This window comes from Pleuronectes platessa, chromosome 22 (assembly GCF_947347685.1).
Source record: "Pleuronectes platessa chromosome 22, fPlePla1.1, whole genome shotgun sequence".
Taxonomy (NCBI): domain Eukaryota; kingdom Metazoa; phylum Chordata; class Actinopteri; order Pleuronectiformes; family Pleuronectidae; genus Pleuronectes; species Pleuronectes platessa.
In genome coordinates, this window is record NC_070647.1 from 12656970 (window position 1) to 12677317 (window position 20348).

Below are 20348 nucleotides of genomic sequence, written 5' to 3' on the forward strand. Positions count from 1 at the left end.
ACCTCAAACACCAAGATTTTTTTCTTCTTTATTTTGATCAGTCTGACTGTGTGTGTGTGTGTGCGTGTGCGTGCTGTGGTTTCAGAGTCTGCACCTTCCTCAGCTCAAATCAACTTCTGAGTGCGCTGTAAAAGTACAAATTACCCTCAATAAACCATATAAGAAAGAGGTTGTGAAAGAGAAACACAAAAGTGTTTTTAATGTTGCACAGTAAAAAAGCAGAATTAAAAGTGCAGACGATGCTTCCTGGTTATAGCCTCGTCCTGCTGCCTTTAAAGTTAAGCCAGGAATTATATAATCACAGTAATCAGGATAAACATCAACGCAGGTCAACAATCTGATCAATATATGGGGAAGGCTGCAAAGGTGTGAAGTGGAGTGAATAACTCTGACTGTGTGTGGTGTGAACCAGTCTGCATTCAAAGTGTGGTTGTGTTAGGCTTGTGTATCTGTGTGTGTCAAAATACATAAATAAATGATGTTGTGTGTGGGAGCACAGAGACCGAGGCAACACTTTGTTTATATATTGTTGAGCGATTAGTGAGCAAGCTGTGTTTTTCCAGGCACTACTGTGTGTGTGTTTGTGTGTCTGTGTGTGTTTGTTGTGTTTTCCAGTCCTGAGAACATTTAAGATACAATCTGGACTTGACCTATGAATTTGCTATTATGAACCTGTTCCTTATTGCAGAGGGAGGAGGTTGAGGGCTAAAGGTTGTGTTTGTGTGTGTGTTTGTGTGTGTGTGTGTGTGTGGGTGTGTGTGTGTGTGTGTGTGTGTGTGGGTGTTTTATTGCTCCTCTACTTTAAAGGAACAATTTTTCTACAAAACCATTGTTGTCAGTACATTTTGGCCGGGGGTCAAAACTTTAAAGGGATGTTGTATACTGTATATAAAGTATATATGTATATATATATATATATATATATATATATGTATATATATATATACGCTAAGTTTACAAAAAGGAAATATTCTTTACGCACATATTAACAAAGTCATAGTAACCTGAGCAATTGTGCAGTGTCATTTTTACAGTGTAGAAAGATGTGTGTGTGTAGTAGAGTTGTGTGTCTGCAGACAGAGGGTAGTTTGTTGGAGCTCTGTGCTTCATATACAGATCTTTACATTAGATACTGCCTGCAGCTCAAGGGTCCAGGGACCGAGCTAATCACTTGTGAATGCAAGTTGGCTCTGAAGTAACAACACAAACACAAACACAGACACACACACACTGCTGAGTGGCCCTCCCTGCTGGCAGTAAAAGAACTCAGTGTGATGTCCAGTGTTTTCAGTGGGTGGCTGTTGTACTGGTCTGTGTGTGAATTATTTCACTATGAATTAAACATGATGTGATTCCAATCTGCTCACAACAAAGACTCAGTGTTTTGATCCTGCTGCTTCTCGTCTGGATCCTCAGAGTCTGTGTTTGTCCAAACTGAGACATGTCAGACGCTGTTGGATGAGTTGTCTTTAAATGTCATATCGATGTTCATGAATCTCTGGACCTTTGCTCTGGAGCCACGACAAGGTCGACATGTGTGTACATTTATTCTCATTCCCATGATGGAGAGGGATAAGGTTTCAGTAAGGCTGTCCACCACGATTGGAAGTCAATGCAAAGTCATAACCAAACCTTAACCCTAACCTTACCCTTACCAAACCTAAACCTAACCTTAACTAACCATGAATTAAATCTAAACCCAAACCCTAAACCTGACCTTAACCAAACCATTACCTAACCTAAACCCAACCTTAACTAACCTTAACTTAAATCTAAACCCAAACCCTAAACCTAACCTTAAGCAAACCATTACCTAACCCTTACCAAACCTAACCAAACCTAAACCTAACATAACATAACATAACCCTTACCAAACCTAAACCTAACCAAACCTAACCATTACTTAAATCTAAACCTAAACCCAATCCTAACCCCTAAACGTAACCATGATCACTGTTTGCCTAACCCAAACCAAACTTTAACCATAGTTACTACTTTGCTAACTCTAACTCTAACCTAACCAAACCTTACCAACAAAATATTATATTTAAGCTATGGGGACTTGCACACACACACGCGCACGCGCACGCACACGCACACACACACAGTCTCTCTTTTCTCTCTCTCTCTCTCTCTCTCTCTCTCTCTCTCTCTCTCTCTCTGTCTCTCTCTCTCTCTCTCTCTCTCTCTCTCTCTCTCTCTGACAGCTCGCCCACTTCGCTTCTTCTCAGCAGGACGTGCGTTGTCCTCACGCGCCGCGGACCTGCAGCTGAGTGTCTGTGACGGAGGAGTGTGTGTGTCTGTGTGTGTCTGTGTGTGTCTGTGTGAAGACACCGAGTTTAAAGTGCACTGTCGTCACAGGAAACCCGGAGTTTAATACAGAGTTTACTGAGGAGCACCGACTTCATGAAGACAGTGAGTATAAACTCTTTACTCCTCATGTTAGCTTAGCAGGGACACACCAGCTGAGAGAAGGAGCTACTTTCTCTTATTGTAAACCACTAAATAACTAACTGAGTTATAACTAGTTAATAGAGTTTAGTTGTCTAAAGGTACGCAAGAGACTTGTGTTTAAATTAAACAGTCAGACGCCAGTGGTTTGTGTTTTTTTACAGCAGGACCTCCAGCTTGTGTTTTGTTTTTTACACACAAACAAACACACACACACACACACACACACACACACACACACACACACACACACACACACACACACTCACACACACTCACACACACACATTTACTTTAGCACTTGTCTGGTGCAGGGGGTAATTTCCCTGTCCCAGTGTGTGTGTGTGTGTGTGTGTGTGTGTGTTCATTTCAGCAGTGTGAGTCCCTGGTATCTGCCTAAAATGTGAAACTGTCTCCTGCAGAGAGAAAGAGGTGTTGTGGTTGGAGGAGGAAGAGGATGAAGAGGAGGAAGAGAAATCAGTTTTTTTAAATATGTGGGAGGTTTTCATTCTCCGGACTGACTGCTCTAGGAAATCTCGGCCAGATGATTAGAATCACGATCAATTTCCCTTTGACCGCAATCTATAAGTATACAGTTTTGCCCTTAAGCAAGGCATTAAGTGTCTGTGATGTTCTGTGAGAAAGAGGCAACTGTTAGAGACAAGCAGGGTGGGTAATGTATGGAGGCGTTTAGAACTGCAGGGCCAGAGCGTGATGTACCAGAGTCATGACTGTATTAGTCACCTTTTTTATAAACATACACAAAAAATGAACAGGTGCCTTTCTAGGATAGGTTAAAGTCATTTCCTATTTAAAGATGGACGACATGAAATCTCTGCAAAAGTGAAGCCAAATCGTCTTGATTGCATCCTGGTGGCCGGCTGCTGTAAAGTTATATAGACCTACTCCTTTTACAGGAGGAGGTGAAAACGTATAAATTATCTTTATACACAGTCGATGCTTTAAAAACAATGCGATTTAAGAATATGGTTGATATTTCATAGCAACAAGTCACATTTTCTTCCGGGAAGTGAAGCCTGGAGCACTTTGGTCGTTAGATCATTACTGACCCAGCAGACACACACATGAGCATTGTAATCTAAACTGGGGATGATGGCCCAGGCTGTGGAATTAATTGTCGCACAATTTGCTTTGCCAATAAATCTAAAAACTGCCGCCGTAACTCACAGACACTTTAATGTTTCGTAATATATCATGTTGCTGTTGAGAAAACTAAGTTAAGTTTTTTGGTGAAGACAGTGGTGCAGGTCAGGAGGAAGCCTCAGGCTTACCCTGTTTGGCCCTGTGCTAAAAACATGCCTGATGTACTGTGTGTGTGTGTATGTGTGTCATTCTATCTCGCACTCTCGCTCCGTGTGTGTGTGTATGTGTGAGAGAGAGGGAGTGAATGAGTGACTTGGGGCATTTGAGTTTGTGTTGGGATCAGATGTCCGTCTCTGCCTTGTCACTGTAATTTGATTAGAATAATGTGGAGTGAGCCAGACAGAGAGTAGACACCTGTTAGTGTGCAAGTGTCAGTGAGTTGACTGTGTCTGAGAGCTAGACAGTCCCAACTTCTCATTTTATAACAACGTGGTCGGCTCTGTAAACTAGTGTTGTCCTCTAAAGCCACTTTGTGTACAGTATAGAAACTTGTTGAAACTATCCCAGTGAAGACTCATACTTCAGAGTGGTTTCATAAAACCACACAGCTCTGAAACTGAGATGCAGTCTTCAACTTGTCACTAATGACGTTGGCTTTTTTTCAGAATCTCTGATCAGCAGATGATTTTTACCATACGAGAGCTGTTTGAGTTGGTAAACCATAATCGCTGATATCTAATCAGGTGTTGTTGGTGTCAGTGGTGTTCTCACAGTGACAATATTTTTTCACAAAGATAAAAAAGGCCGTCAGCTTCCGTGTTTAATCTTAGAGACTTCAGATTTGTTCGAAAGACTAAAACCACCATCGTGACCTTGACCCTAATCTAACCAGTTATTTCCTGAGTCAAAGTGAACATTTGTGAGTCTCTAGAAACATTCTCAAGATAATGGTGTTAATGAAGCAAAAGAGAAATCCCTTGATGCACAATAAAGCTTCGTCCCAGCCGCCATTTGGACGTGAACCTAGAGGTAAACAGAGGTGTGGCTAATCACATTGATCAAGGCTCTTAGCCGAGAGAAAACAGAACCCTCATTAACCTCATCAGTAACACGTGTGTTTCACTAATCCACCATGTTAACATGGCTGCTGTGGAAAACATCCAGACCAGTAAGTCATTACAGTATTTACTCATGTGCTTTTCCTACTGTGACATTTACAAATATCTTCATTCGAAAAAAACGTTTTCACTTGAGCCGCGGTGTCGTGGTTGTGCCGTTACATGCCCTTGGCCAATCGTGAGTCAGTCTATGCTGTCAATCATGAAGTTTCAAATAACAAAGTAGAACCAAATTTACACGAACTACGTAAAATGACAAACAATATAAGAAGAGTGTATTTCATGTGTACTGTCGTCGGTCTTTTTGTGCCGTCTATGATATCGATGAGGAGACATGATGATGATGAGGACGTTCTCAACCAGTGATTCTGCTGGTTTTCCTTTTCAGATCCTGGTTGGTCGGTGGTAATTAGTGGGTGGTCAGTAGGTCACAGCTGTCTGTCGAGACCAACATGGAACGAGAAGGCTCATTGAGGAGGTAAGAACACAAACACACACACAGACACACAACACTACACCCATCAGGTCTAACTGATGTAGTTCGAATACTTTTTCTTTTCCCTTCTCTCTCTTTGTCTCTGTCCCTTGGGACACACAAATATGGTTGAAAGTGAAGCACACAAACACACACATTCCTGAATGACCTCATTCATTCTTTCAATTCATTCATTCATTCAAATGTCTCCCTCATGCTCCTTTGTTTAGTAATTAGTCTGCAGCCTTTTCTCTCTCAACTCAACTCAACCATGTCGTATCAAAGCCAAATAAAATGTTTCTAAATCCCTTTAGTTCATGCAAATCCACAATTTATCTTACATTTTGCCGTCAGCGGAGAGGTTGTGTGTCGAGCCTTTTTGCAAGGCAGTGTTTATTTTGTGTCTGTGTTTCTTCTGCGCTGCATCCTCCATTGTGCAGCAGCAAACTTTTAGATTAAGTGTCTATGGCTTCAGTGACACAAGGTTCAACACTACACCTTCTTTTCTGGAGGTAGTCGGAAACCCCTCCTCCCTTTTTGACGCGAGTGTGTGAGTGTGCATGTGTATGTGTGTGTGTGTGTGTGTGAGGGAGAAACTGAGTCCAAGGCTCCTGTTTCTCACACTGACCTACTTGTGTGGAGTTGAACTAAGATCCAGGTTGACAGACAGACCTACAATGCGCACACACACACACACAGACACACTTTCTCTCCTCTTTCCTGCCATATTATTCTACGTGCGTCTGATTTTCCATCCCCTCTTTTTTCTCTCTCCAACTCTCTGTACCTGCTGCTGTTCTTTTCCCGTCTTCTCAGTCCTCTGTCTCTTCTTTTTATCTGCAAAATCTGTTAAATTCAGTTAAGTTTAATTCCACTCATGTGAAAAGTGTTCAACGAGCATGGATTGTTACAAAAGTACTGAAAACCAATAGGAAGAGTGCATGGCTCCAAAGCAGATAGAAGTAAAACCAGAGAAAAATCAATGTGATACCTAAAAGAATATTGAACAGTGATCAATGAATAGGGTCAATGTGTCAGAACAGCTTCTGTCTTGGGCCCCTGCACGAAGAGACAGAAGGAAGTGAAAGGCTTGTCACCTTTAAATCCTTCCCCACCCATTTGGCAGCTCTCGAACCTCACAGGGTTCCTTTGTTCGCCCGGGCACAGAAGCTCACAGGGTCACATGGTCACCGACTGGCACAGACTGGCCAAGGGAGAGAGAGAAAGAGAGGTACAGTGGGAGAGAAGAGGGTAGGGAGGAGTTGAAAGAGTAAAGCTGGAGGAAGAGAAAAGAAAGAAGAGAGCAGGAGCATGAGAAAGAGTCGGACAGAGACCCATGAGGACAAAGACAGCTTCTCTGCCCGTCTGTCTTCATCCTTTGCTTCATCCACCTCCTGCTCAGACACACACACACTCATGGAGTGGGGATATGTAGTACCTTTTCAGTTACTAGAGTAAGTACATCAGGTGCAAGTGTGTGTCTGTGTGCGTGGGTGTAATAAGGAGGCTTTGATATATTTATGTAACTTTGGCAGATTTCATTTTTTTTATTTTTGATGAATGAATGGGAATACATTTTCCGGTGTGGGACTGTAGATACACTGGAGTGTATTATATATTTATATATTTTTGTATACTGTATATATAAATCGTACATACATAATGCTAAATATTTAAGTCTAACCCTAACCCTAACCCTAACTTACATTATTTTCATATTTAATGTTGCTATGGATTATTTGAATAATTAATTAAATGATTGGATGATTGTTTGGTCCATAGCATAAATAAAAAAATGCCCATTAAGGTTTCCCAGAATGCAATTCAACGTCCTTAAATGGCCCGAGTCCAACAAAATCAAAATCAAAATCATTTTATGAAAGACTTTTTACTGTCAACTTTTTCCTACAACTTCCATATGATTAAAATCCAAAGCTTCAATAGATTTGGTTTATTTACAGATAAAAATTGCTAAATCAACAGCCACTCTGCCATTTATTTCTGAGACTGAAAACACTGTTGATATATATTTCAATTCCATACTTTTCTGTTCCTCTCACTGTCTCTCTTTGTCTCTTTCTTTATACTCTCTTTTTATTCATCTCACCCTTTCACCTAAATTCATTTTGAAACATTATTTTCTAACAAAATCAATGTATTTTGACTGAAAACGTTTAAAAACGTTGTCAGTTACACTTATTAATGCTTCTCTCTCGTCCTGCTGAATCTCAAGGAGTCTCCACAGCAAACTGAAGTTGGGCAGCAGCTCTTCCTCCAGCCTGACGGACCTCTCGCAGGCGAAGACCCCAGCGGGGGGAGGTGGTGAGAAGGGAGGAACGGCCGGTGGGCTGGCAGAGGAAAGCAGCAAGGACAAGGGGACGCAGCAGAGGAGGGCCGGGGCCAACGCCACCTGGAACAGGTCGGTGTTCGGAGAGAGAGAGACCGACACAAGCATACACACAATCTGTCTTAAGTGTGAGACATGTTGGCTCAGTTGATGAATAAGCACATGTGTGTTTTACCCCATTCAAGCTCTCCTGCTTTTGTTTGCCCACGTGTTTTTTGCATGTGTGCACCTCTTTCTCTGGCGATGTCGTGTTAGAATAAACATCACCAGAAGAAAGCTGTGTTTCTGCCTTTATTCATCCTGTCACACACACATACAATCACATAAGCACCAGCTCCTCCCGTCCTGGTACCCTCAGGGTCCATCACTATCTCTCTTTATCTCCATCCATCTCACATCCCTCGCTTTATCTCATTCTGCCTCATAGCTTCTTTTCTTCTCCATCTTTTCTCCAGTTATTTTTATGGTATTCAGCTTTTTTTTTTTAAACCAGTAGACAGCAGAGACTAAAAAGAAAGAGCTCTCAGTTTGTCAGGTGGTTTGAGGGCTGATCCACATGAGCTGCACTGAATTCTACCGGGAGACCAGTTCATGCCCCTTCTGACCTTTTTATGTTTGTCACTCTTTTGCTTTCTGCTCTTAAAATGTTCTATTATTCCTACTTCCTATGTTGTTATTGAACTCTTAATAACAAAGAAATGTAATTGATACACACGTATAGAACCGATATTTTATAAGAGTGATTTAAATATTAGTGAATTTACAGGTTATTGCAGTCGTATAACATGGCATCAATATACAGATAACACAAGTTGTTCAGCCTGGACAATACACAGTGTTTATACTGTACATTGTGCATATAAATACTAAAGAAACACGTTTGTTATATCGACATTACTGTGCCACTTTATAGTATGTATATAGTGTATATTACTTAATATCTGTACACCATTGGGAGAATAGTGCCTGTCTAAATCCACAGATACTCCCTTCTCTCTCTTCTCTGTACCCGAGGTCAGGTTATAGATAAAGGACCAAGAAACAGAACATTGTTGTGTCTACGTTGAGGGACTTTCAGATATAACTCAGATGCACCAGACACAGAGACACCAAGTTCTCCTTCCACCAGCTTCTAGAACAAACTTTGTTAGCAAATCTCACCTCAAAGGAACTACTTGTATACTTTGTATTACAGTACAACTCTATCAATGTAGCTTTTAAAACTATATTGTTTGTATTCAACATGTGATTATATATGTTTGTTATTATTTGATTGTTCTCCACATCAGTTATGAGTCATTTGTAGACTGAATGCTTCCCTGTGTGTTTGTCTACAGCATCCACAATGCAGTGATCTCAGTTTTCCAGAGGAAAGATCTGGGAGAGAATGAGCTCTATACTTTGAATGAAGGTGTCAGGTTAGTTTCTGCCTCTTGTATTGTTTTTTTTTCATTACTGTCTGTCCGTCAGTCAGTCCGTCAGTCAGTCCGTCAGTCAGTCAGTCTTTCAGTCGGATTTATCAAAAACCACAGGACCGATTTCCTTGAAACTTTGTGGAGGGACCAAGGACGAATGCATTTATTTTGGAGCAGATCTGGATAAACGGACAGATCAAGGGAATTTGTATTTAACTTTCTTTAACATGGTGAGATTGGCCTTTGCCTCCATGCAGGAATGGGCTCTTGCTGACTCTGTTGGATTTTTAACTCAAACAGTTTTTTTAATTTTAGGATGTTTGACTAAATCACAGCGTTTTCTTCTATAATTCCTCATCTTCCCTGCAGATTTTTTTCAGGCTCAAACTCGCCTCTTATGTAAACACATTAAGTGCTTCAGCATGTTATGCTAAATTTAGACTTCACTGAATCATGAAACACATACACAGGATCATTGATGTGCCATCATTCATAGCTGAGGCTCCAGAGGAGTCACTGCTGTGTGTTGGGTGTTGAACGCCAGTGTAGCTGAGGGCGGTAGACACAGGACTCTCTAAACCGCCTCCTGTTAAGTACAGTAAATATATTATACTATATTAGACACAGTAAATACATACATGCAACAGTGACGGTCTATCTTTTAGGGTCTGCGACTGGATTAAAAGTGCCTTATCTCAAATAGAATCAAATTCAATAAGATAACATTTAAACAGCAGTAGTCATGTTGTGTATTGATTAAGTGGTATATTATATAAATTAGGCTATTTTGTCATTTTTCAAACATGCACTTTCTCTCTGTTGATGTTATCTGTGCCTTGAAGATTATAGGTCAACGTTCTCCTATAATAACAGCAACTGTCACATTAATCTGTACTCTGTGTGTGTCTGTCTATGTGTGCGCGTGTGTGTGTGTGTGTGTGTGTGTGTGTGTGCTGTCAGTGGAAAGTCCCTTTGATGAAGTGTTCAGATATAGCTGTATTCTTTGTTTATATTGTGAACAATATATTTTCTCATATCCTGAATGTGCTGCTGTTTAAACACTGCATGCAGTCTCATTACTCACGGTTTACAGTCAGCAATTATGTGTATTAGAGATGGTTTTGTATACGTGTGTAATTGTGTGTTTGCTCATCTCTGCAAATGTGCACCCTCATATTTCTTAAATGTGTGTGTTCTGCAGGCAGCTGCTGAGGACAGAGCTGGGCTCCTTCTTCACGGAGTACCTTCAGAACCAGCTGCTCACTAAAGGCATGGTCATACTGAGAGACAAGATCCGATTCTATGAAGGTACACAAACACACACATATAAGTACAGTCCCTTTAACAGTAATATTGTTATAAAACCATTATTGTTTGCTTCGACTCTGAAACACTGGAACAGGTTTACAGAGATTCAATTTATGAAAATAAAGGCTGTTAAAATGGTTGTTTAGTTAACAATGGTATAAATACATATTTCTTTAGAAGGAAGATTTTGTATGTTGTTGAGTTATGATATAAATGAAAGGACCATTTCTTCCAGATTAACAAGGAAGCAAAATTTCTACAACCTGCTAAAAGGGGGGGAAATTCTACAAGGTTCTTTGTTGAGTCCTGAATTAGAGTTTCCTGTTGGTATTTAACTGGTGTCTTTCTGTGCCAATGATTCATTTCACAGAAAGTTTTTATCTCAGCATGACACGAGTCCAACAAGGAAAAATAATAATTGACTAAAAATCCAGATGGAGTGTTAAACATTTAACTAATAGTATGAACTGTGGGAACACAGCTTTATCTCCACCATCAGTGAAGAGCATTTTTCTGCAGCAGTAAATACCTCTATGCACATGCACGCAAACACACACACACACACACACACACACACACACACACACACACACACACACACACACACACATACACACACACACACACTCATTGAAAGCAAGTGCTTAGGACCCTAGAAATATTTTGTTCTCTCTGTTGTGGTAAATGTGTGACCTTTAGCCGAGGCACCTGGGAAATGGTACCACACACACATACTGACTGTGAGATAATTTCTGAGCTGTCATCACAGGAAGTGATGGTAAATGTCAGTTACACGACATTCAGTTAGTGAGAAACTGAACAAAAAAGAAACCAGACTGACTTAGTTCTGGCTTATTGCATTGTGTATTTTGGTGTGTGTGTGTTTAGGCAGATTATATATATATCTGCACCTCAAAATAAACCTTGGCACCTTGTGTCATTTAGGAATTTATCACTGTTTTCTATGTTTCATGATGTATATTTTTACAAAACATCCACAAGAAAACTTACTTCTCCTCTTGAATTTGTTCATTTGCAAATTTCTAATTTCCTGTTCTGCTTATCGTGCCAAATAGGTCAGAAGTTGTTGGACTCTCTGGCTGACACGTGGGACTTCTTCTTCTGTGATGTTCTGTCCATGCTGCAGGCCATCTTCTATCCTGTGCAGGTACACACACACACATGCAAACACTCACAAAATTCTCCTTACACAAACCTATTTATGTTAACTTGTATATGTGTGTGTGTGTGTGTCGTCAGGGAAAAGAACCATCGGTCCGTCAGTTGGCTCTGCTCCACTTCAGGGACATCATCACCCTAAACCTGAAACTGGACGAGGCTCTCGCTCGACCCAAAGCCAGAGTTCCTCCCTCTATCATACAGATGCTGCTAATACTACAGGTACAAACGCACACACACACACACACACACACAGAGACACACAAACTCACTCATGATCTTTCTTAGGCTGCCTTCAAGCCATGCACTTAAGTCTGGACATTTTCCTGAGGGGGGGTGTATGTGAGAACGCAAACATGACTGCTCTACCCGGGCTCCTCCCCTCGCTTGAATGTTCCGGAACATTCCCTGTTGTTGTGAACGTGTCTGACCTGGACAATCTCCTGTTGTGTTCTTTATCTGTGAAAGGCAAACTCCAATTTTCTGGAGTTCAAGCCTGAAAACAACTTAAGTGCTACAGTCTCTTACTCACTTAATTACACACACACACACACACACACACACACACACACACACACACACACACACGCACACAGCAGCAAAAGCATCCACGACTGATGTGGGTTGAGGATAAATGACAACAGATGAGGAAAGCGATTGAGGTTATTTTCTTGCTCAGGGATCTCACAGGAAGTCGTCTCAGTGTGAACACAGAGCGCAGTCATCTTCCCATGACCACTCAGTACCCTCTGCACCCAGGCCGTGTGTGTTTGTGTGTGTGTGAGAGTGTTTGTGTTTTTGTATTACCCGTGTTTACACAGTCCTTAAGACCTGACATCCTCTGTAGAACGAAAAATCTCAACAAGTCCGTAATGAGAAGAGCTTTATTCCAAAAGTGGAGACACTGAAATATTTTTTTCATTGTTGAAAGTTCAACTGTGCGATTAAATCTTGTGTTGTTTTACCAGCCTGAAAAATATTCAGATTAACTGAAAAGGAAAAAAAATCAATGCTCACAAAAACTGATATCAAGTATTCATAATGACGGTTTCAAGACATCACTGCTCTAGTTCTCAGGCCATTAAAAAAGACAAGGTGAATCCATTAATTATTCTCTATATCTTATATATTATTAGCTAACCCAACAAAGATTTGTGATATTTTGGTGTCAACAGTTCATATTTAACCTGAACGCTCCCATAAACCTATTATATAAACTGGTCCAAGGTACGATCTGGTCAGGGGGTGGATTGAATTGATTAAATGTGCTCTCAAGTGTGTCTGTGTGCATGAACCGTTAGTTAGTGAGTGTGTGTTTGTGTGTTGGGTTTAGTTTGGACATCATTCTAGTGACTCATTGACCCAAATCTGCTCCTAGAGTCAAACAGAGGGATGTGTGGTGAAAAGAAAAGATACAAAAAATTGAAAAATAGTTTTCTTGATTTATGCGCTATGCACACATGAGTAATTTTAATTGACCTGTTTTTGTTTCGTCTGCAACGCACATTAAATCAGGAGGAACAGATATGAAAGCAGACAGGAGAGCTGGGCACCAAAGAAAACGTGTACGAGAGATAAAATACAGCAGCGAATGTCGACTGTTTACCACTTCTTGTTTCATCTGTTAGTAATTTCCCTTTCATTCTGTTAAAACGCTGTGACGCCAGCTCACTGAAGTCTGTTCTCTTCATGTGGCTTGTTTCCGTGCTGTGGGCTCAATGATTCACAGTATCCAGAGCTGATTGATCTCTTCTTTGTTACTCAAAAACATACATATATACATCACATTCCTCTTCGTCATTGTTATCCGTGAGGGCTCTGAGTTCATTGAACAGCAACGTCTTTCATTCCGAGGGTCATTTGTTTGCAGCTGAACGCACTGATGTCAGATGAGGGTCCGAGCCGCGCTGCAGAGATAAACGCTTTAATGTTTGTGTTTCCTGGCGACACGCGGCTGGAACAGTCATGTCGACCCCATGACACAGAAGAGCCATCGATAAAGAATAAACAGGGCTCCACATTTGCAGAGTGGATGTGCAGGTGAGGCAGGATGTGTCCAGAGTTGTGAAGGGTTGTTGTGATCGGCCTGTGATAGCAGATATAACTAGACTCAGACCTGAACCCATGTCCTTAGAGCTGCGCTAACCAATGCTTCATGAGACTCATGGTGTTTCCAGTCATGGTATGAAAGTTGTTCTTGTGGTTTACAGCTGTTTTAGTTAAGTCCTCTGTGGTGTTTCCACTACAAGCAGCTATACAGCTCTCAAAACTTACAATTTCTCAGTGTTGTGTTGCTTTCAAAGAACTGATGGATGACATATGGATTTATTTAATTTTCTTTTTTTCATCCATCGGGATCATTGGCTCATATAAACACTTTTTCCTCTTTCTGTTTTCGTACCCAGCACTGTGTATTTACTTGCAGCAAATGAAACAGGTATAGATAGAAAGGGATCCGTTCATTTCAAACTTGAAATTGAGCTCAAAGCAACGAAACAGCAACTTCCCCAACCGGATACTGGTTTGAGTCAGTGTCATTCACCTATTATACCATTAACATACAGGAAACAGAGATCTGTTTAATCCAGGAGTGACAAAGACAACGCCAGCACAAACTTATAAAATCTTTGTTTTACTTAAAACCTTAGCACCTCCTAGTGGCAGCTAGTGGTTTAAAACATTTTTCATCATGTTTTAAACCATAAGTACACTTATCAAATAAAGTTAAGTAAAAATAAAGTTTCCATTTTCTCCAACCAACACATATCAATCACCAGCTACTCTAAACCTGTGTGTGTGTCTTTGTGTGATCCAGAGTGTCCATGAGTCTAAAGGTGTGACAGACGACTACCTGCGTCTGGAGTCCCTCATCCAGAAAGTGGTCTCTCCCTACCTCGGCACCAATGGCTTATATTCCAGAGATGGATCCTACAACCCACACTGCTCCTCCTGCCTATTAGGTGTGTGTGGTTGTGTGATTGTGTTTGTGAAGAGAACTGTTTTTCTGAGAAGTTATGTGACATAAAGAAATTCAATAATTGTTCTTCTCCTTTCCACCTCTATCTTTCTCTTTAGAAAAGCGTTCCTGGTCCTCCAAACCAGGCAACTCCCCTGCTGCCAAAAACCCAGTGGTGCGGTCTAAGAGCTACAACGTTACCATGCTGACCCCTGTGGTAGAATACGATGTGGATGCCTCCATTGGAGGCGGCGCAGGTATCAGGCGACACTCCGTCTCTGAGATGACTTCCTGTGTGGAGGAGAACAGCTCCGTGGGCGAATCCGCCTCCAACACCAACAGCAACACCAGCACACCCAGCCTCGCCAGACGCTCCCTGGCTTCAGCAGAACTGGTTTCAGGTAGAAATAACAGAAATAACAAATCATCTGTTTCTTTCAAGATTGTAAAAGGAAGTTCCTTGCTGGAGGTCCAAAGCTGATCCCCAACACTGCAGCGACTTCTTATCATGTTACATATTGATCATTGTGTTGTTTAACACTTTATAACACTTGCATTTATAACTTTAACAGATACTGTGACCTCCAGCCAGGACCCACAGTCCAGAGTCACTGACAGTCCCACGAGTCTTCACCTTCAGCCTCAGCATCACTCCCCAGGCATCCTTCCTGAGCCCTTCCCGTCTAAAGACACACACAGCAGTGGATCGCTGGAGTGGGACTCCCCCTCGTCCTCCAGAGCGCTCGCTCACGACACGAGCTCCGGCCCCAGTCCATCCTCCAGTCCAGAGATCATGGCGGACCACATCCAGGAGTCTTTGGAATCAGAGCCCGAGCAGGACGGCATCTTTCTTGACTTCTCGCGGCGTTGTTCTGGAGGGTCGACGCACAGCAAGGACAGCGGCAGGCAGAGTGTGGCGTGACACACACACAAGCACTCAGAACAAAGCTGAGCCACTACTGACATTCCTCCGGACAGCCTGTGATGCCCCCTGCTGTTTTTCTGGAGATCATCAGGGATTCAGACTGAATCATTTTTCTAGAGATTTTTTATTCTCAAATGATGACCAGTAAATATTTAGATTTGACACTTTTATTAGATGCATTCCTTGAGTTGGACACATCTGCACTTTTCCCTAAGGGGTAAACTATAATCGTATTGATCACTTGACTTTGAAACTAACTATAACTAATAAAATAATTGTAAAGTAGACAGTTGCTTTTTTGTGGGTTTTCTCTCTCAGGTGTGTGTGTTTTATTTTAAATAAGTCAGTGGTAAACACACAGGGCCGGCCCTGGCATTGTTGCGCCCTGGGCAAGATTTCAAATTGGCGCCCCCCAACATACACACGCAAACTGTCATGCATCCCCAATAATTTTTGGACTGTATACAGATGCACACACAGGCAGACAAAATTGTAAGCTATAAAAAACAATAAAAATATATAATAAAAAATATAAAAAGAGTCTGAAATCAGCTGTACTGATAGCATATCATGTCATGTCGACACAGATATACTTTTAATGATGTGCACAATCGGGGTGATTCTTACCTCTATATTGTTCTTTCTTCTCCTCCTCTACTTTGCGGTGCTTTCTGAATTGTGCACCTGATAATTTAATTTTTTTTTTATTCATCATTGACTCTAACTGCAGTCTATCACCGCAGCGTGTACGTCAGGGACACACCTGAGACGGAAACACAAATTCTGTGCGAGCCGCTGCCTGACTGTTCACACAGGGAGCCATCCAGGAGGATGTTTTAGATGCTGGCTTGCCTGTCCACGGAGCCACGGGTGGTGACATCAGCAAATGTCCCTACTATGCTGCCAAAATGAGAAGGTTTTTATACATCTCTTTGTATGCATCATGCTGCTAAGAGGAACTGTTGAGAGGTGAAATGAAACTCCCTTCTTTGTTTCTGTTCATGCTGAAATAAAGTGGATTCACTTGGTCTGACGTTTTCGATCACATCTTTATAGAACAGGGTGTCCGTCCTTCAACAAGAAGGGCCCGGGTTCGAATCCCACTCTTTCTCATCTTTAGGTTGGCAATAAACTAAACTCATATTAATTCCAAATTATCTTACACTATGTAAATTAAATATAAACACAGGAAAAAATTTAATTATAAAAAAAAAAAAAATGGGCGCAGTAAGTTTCTGCGCAGGATGTGCGCAATGGGCTTCTTCGCAGAAGGTGCGCAGTAGGCTTCTGCGCAGGATGTGCGCAGTGGGCAGAACAGAGTGGATTTTCTGGACTAAACAAATGTCAACAATGAGCTGCTGGACCAACAACAACACCCGGAACAGGTTGAGATGAATATTTCATTAACTGCGCTAAAAAAACGATGATTCTAAATGTTTGTTTACATCAGCAAGGCGGCCGTTTTCATCTGACGCCAGGCCCACCTCATTAGCCACCAGACAAGCTAACGTTAGCATTCAGCTACTTCCCATGCTAACAGTACTGTTAAACACCGTCATGCGATACAACGAGAAACAGATTTTAATCCTGAAGTATCAACGCTTCTCTTGGAAACCATTATTTAAGCCTTCAAGTAAAAATGCACTAGAGTCGAGCTTGTAAACTAACACTACATTTTGTATTCATATTACTGACAACAGGTGTTTCCAAAATTTACATGCAACACAATAATATTAAGATCAAATGTAAATTACACACCTGGTCAATCTTGTTCAAATATGCAAAAAAATCCAAACAAGCCCTTATTTTTTTACAGACTTAATTCACCATGCAAAACTGGAAAGTATAGATTTCAAGTTGTCAATACAAGGACAAATTAAACCAGACTGAGCAGGAACAGTTTTAATGATTTAATGTCAAAAGTATAGCCAGAAAATGACTTTCATGTTTTCATAAATAAGAGGCACTTTTCCTTTTTCAAATTGTAGTTATTTTAAATCTATCTAAATCTATTAGTGAACTGTATCACTGAAATGATTGAGGTATCATATTATTGAATTTCCTTCTTTTTTATCCTCCAAAAATCAGAGTTGAGGTTTATCTTTTAAATCCTACAAGTTCGCACTTCAAGTGTGTCATACTGCCACAGGTGTTTTTTTCATTATTTTACTTGGATGATCTAATCATTAATTAAGACCAATTTATACATAAAGATAATTACACTATCCACAGTAGCATGCATTTTAACATTCTATACTGTCTATAGTTACGCCTGTTTACAAATGTATGTAAAATTAAATACATCATCCTCATAGTTTAATATGTTCCTGTTGGGTAAATTCAACATTAACTAATTAATGCATCATATTCATGGTTTAATATGAAGTTCCCAAAATTGTTGCAGATTGAGTTGAAATGCAGTTTTATATACTTACCACATGGAGGCGCCAAATCCACATGTGGGGGATGTTTTAGGTTAACTAGATTTATCCCTGCCTTTCAATAGGGTTTTTAAAAGGACATTTTACTGATTTCCTAGGGAACAATACTATTTAGGGGTAAGATTTCAAGCATAATCATTTGTTTGAAATGAGTCAAAAAGAAAATGTATTCAATGTTTACAAGAACTATGATCTGGTCCCATCTGTGCAATAAATGATTATATGTAAATTAAAGGCATTTACAGATGCAAGTGTCCATTTTCTAACAAATGTTGCTATTAACAGAAAGTGCTTTCTTCATTTGCAGTGCGTTCAGCTCTCTCGGCCACCGTAACCATGTAATCCCACCCCGGAGCGGCCGGAGGCGGTGTGGAGCATCAGACAACACCGTGGTAGTCTCGCACTAAAACGGAAGCAAGAAGTCCCTCAAACGTGTATCCAACATGTCCGACCTCAGTGTTGTTACTTGCTGAGACGCTACGAGCCGAGATATCTTTACTTCACTGCCCGCACATTAAAGTTGTCCAGCGACGGTTGAAGGAGCGTTAAAGCTTCAAAATGGCGCAGAGGAAGAAGAAGCTGACGAAGAAGAGGAGACACCCGTTCAATAAAGACACGGAGGCGGACTCTGACTGTACATCGTGCCCACTGACTTCAAACAGCGCTGCCATATTAGTGCCACTGATTTCCCCCGAAGGACACATTTCCACGTGGTGGTTTGACCAAATTAAAACTGTTGTTGTAAAAACTCTTGAAAGCGACACATTTACCAATATGAAACAGGCATTATCGTTCCTTATTAGCATGAATGCTACTAGCCCCCCTATAACCCCCCCCCCCCCCCCCCCCAGATAGATCTAAATTGATGTAGATAAATAGATGTACTTTATTTTTGTAACACACAGTTTCAGAAGCATCATCGGGGATTTTTCACTCAAACCGTTAAGTTTGAATTTAATGTTTATCTAAATTAAACTTGTACATTTAAAAAAAAACAGGCATTTTCTGAATTTTTTTTAACGTTATCACTTAGGCTTTGTTCCTTTGATGAATGTCACTGAAGGTCACCAAAGCAGCAGCCATATACCTTTGAAGTCTGTCCCTACATAAGCGTCAGTTTTCAGTCAGTTTTCAGTCAGTTCTCTTCGGAATACTTGGCTCGTTGCACCTGAACTCTGTTCTTGCTCCTGAACTCTGTTCTTGCTCCTGAACTCTGTTCTTGCTCCTGAACTCTGTTCTTGCTCCTGAACTCTGTTCTTGCTCCTGAACTCTGTTCTTGCTCCTGCACTCTGTTCTTGCTCCTGAACTCTGTTCTTGCTCCTGAACTCTTTTCTTGCTCCTGAACTCTGTTCTTGCTCCTGAACTATTTTCTTGCTCCTGAACTCTGTTCTTGCTCCTGAACTCTGTTCTTGCTCCTGAACTCGTTTCTTTGGATTTGCCTTTAAGAGAACTACGATTGATTTGAATCAACATGATCCCAACACACGTGGTCCTTCTCGGCGCTGCCTCCCACGAGTCCGTCAGCTGCGTCACTGCAAACTTTCAAGCCTTCGTGACGGATCTGAGTCACGAGGACTTGGACGTTGAGGAGAACCTGCAGGAAATGGTTGAGCTCATTTTCAAGAGGGCCGTGAAGAAACCAGACTCTGCTGCAGTCTTCGCGGAGCTGTGTCAACACCTCTCAGAAGTAAGTGATGCATCTATGACTGGAAGCTACTTTATCCTGTTTCTTACTTAGTTGGACACCTTGTATTTGTATGCAGGTTGTAACCTTAATTTAACACACTGATCACTATGTATGTATGTGAGTTACATTAGTGTTAATATTCCTTTATGGTTTTCTCCTCTTCAGGTGGAGTTCCAATCCTTGTCTGACTGGTCAGCCAGCGTCTCCTTCAGGTCTCTGCTGGTTAAACACTGCCAGGCAGAGTTCATGAAGAACTTGGACAAGGAGGGCATTCGTCAAGAGAGTTGGTCCTGCCTGAAGCCAGTCCAGGACGTGAGGGTCACCGACCGGCTGAGGGAAGAGCAACAGAACACCAAACCTTCCGGTCGCTTCCTCAATATGCTGAGGTTTATTGGGGAGCTGTTCCTCTCCAAGGTGCTGGCAGAGAAATCCATGCACTGCTGCATCAGGAGGCTGTTGCAGAAAGGAGACGGGCCGTCTCTTGAGGGCCTCTGTCAGTTCCTCCAGATGATCCAGCAGGACCTGGAGGTGGTGACGGAAAAGGAATTGATGGACACCTACTATAACCAGCTGGACCATATCGCAGAGAAAGGGAAGAGGGCACCAAGGCTCTCCCTTTTGTTGAGGGAAACAGTGGATGCCAGGAAGATGGCATACTCCACCCCCCACTAAGTTTTTAATGAAAACTCATGTGGGAAATACAACTTATACACTTATACAACTTATACAGTGATATTTGTAAATGGACACTAACCCCCCACTGCAACCCCTGCTCCTACTCTGTATAATGTGCACTGGGTGACATCATGTCTGTACTCTGTTTGTGGTTTGTACTATGTTGTCGACTAATGAATAAAATGTTTTAAATTTAATTTGGGTGTTTTTATGTCTTGCATGCAGCTGCCCTCACATTTCAATTAAAACACATGTGGGAAATACAAC

The 20348-nt window shown here is 41.4% G+C and overlaps 2 protein-coding genes across 5 annotated transcripts; both read left to right on the forward strand.

The window, feature by feature from the left end:
• The first annotated feature begins 252 nt into the window (after window positions 1-252).
• Window positions 253-16306, forward strand: LOC128429010 (proline-rich protein 5). 3 transcript variants are annotated; one of them, XM_053415296.1, is made up of 12 exons: window positions 253-378; window positions 2208-2415; window positions 2874-2928; window positions 5058-5151; window positions 7382-7567; window positions 8833-8913; window positions 10112-10218; window positions 11295-11386; window positions 11479-11619; window positions 14213-14357; window positions 14473-14754; window positions 14926-16306. In XM_053415296.1, exons 4-12 carry the CDS (start codon window positions 5126-5128, stop codon window positions 15273-15275), a joined length of 1410 nt encoding a protein of 469 aa, XP_053271271.1. In that variant the 5' UTR covers window positions 253-378; window positions 2208-2415; window positions 2874-2928; window positions 5058-5125; the 3' UTR covers window positions 15276-16306. The 3 variants fall into 3 exon arrangements, with proteins under 3 accessions (XP_053271271.1, XP_053271272.1, XP_053271270.1); XM_053415297.1 differs by lacking the exon at window positions 2874-2928 and having other exon boundaries at window positions 5037-5151; XM_053415295.1 differs by lacking the exon at window positions 2874-2928 and having other exon boundaries at window positions 257-378; window positions 5062-5151.
• Window positions 16307-18038: 1732 nt separating this feature from the next.
• On the forward strand, window positions 18039-20297 carry LOC128428764 (eukaryotic translation initiation factor 4 gamma 1). 2 transcript variants are annotated; one of them, XM_053415016.1, is made up of 3 exons: window positions 18039-18353; window positions 19166-19406; window positions 19572-20297. In XM_053415016.1, the coding sequence occupies exons 2-3, from the start codon at window positions 19191-19193 to the stop codon at window positions 20076-20078; spliced, it is 723 nt and encodes a 240-aa protein (XP_053270991.1). In that variant the 5' UTR covers window positions 18039-18353; window positions 19166-19190; the 3' UTR covers window positions 20079-20297. The 2 variants fall into 2 exon arrangements, with proteins under 2 accessions (XP_053270991.1, XP_053270990.1); XM_053415015.1 differs by having other exon boundaries at window positions 18041-18432.
• Window positions 20298-20348: the final 51 nt, after the last annotated feature.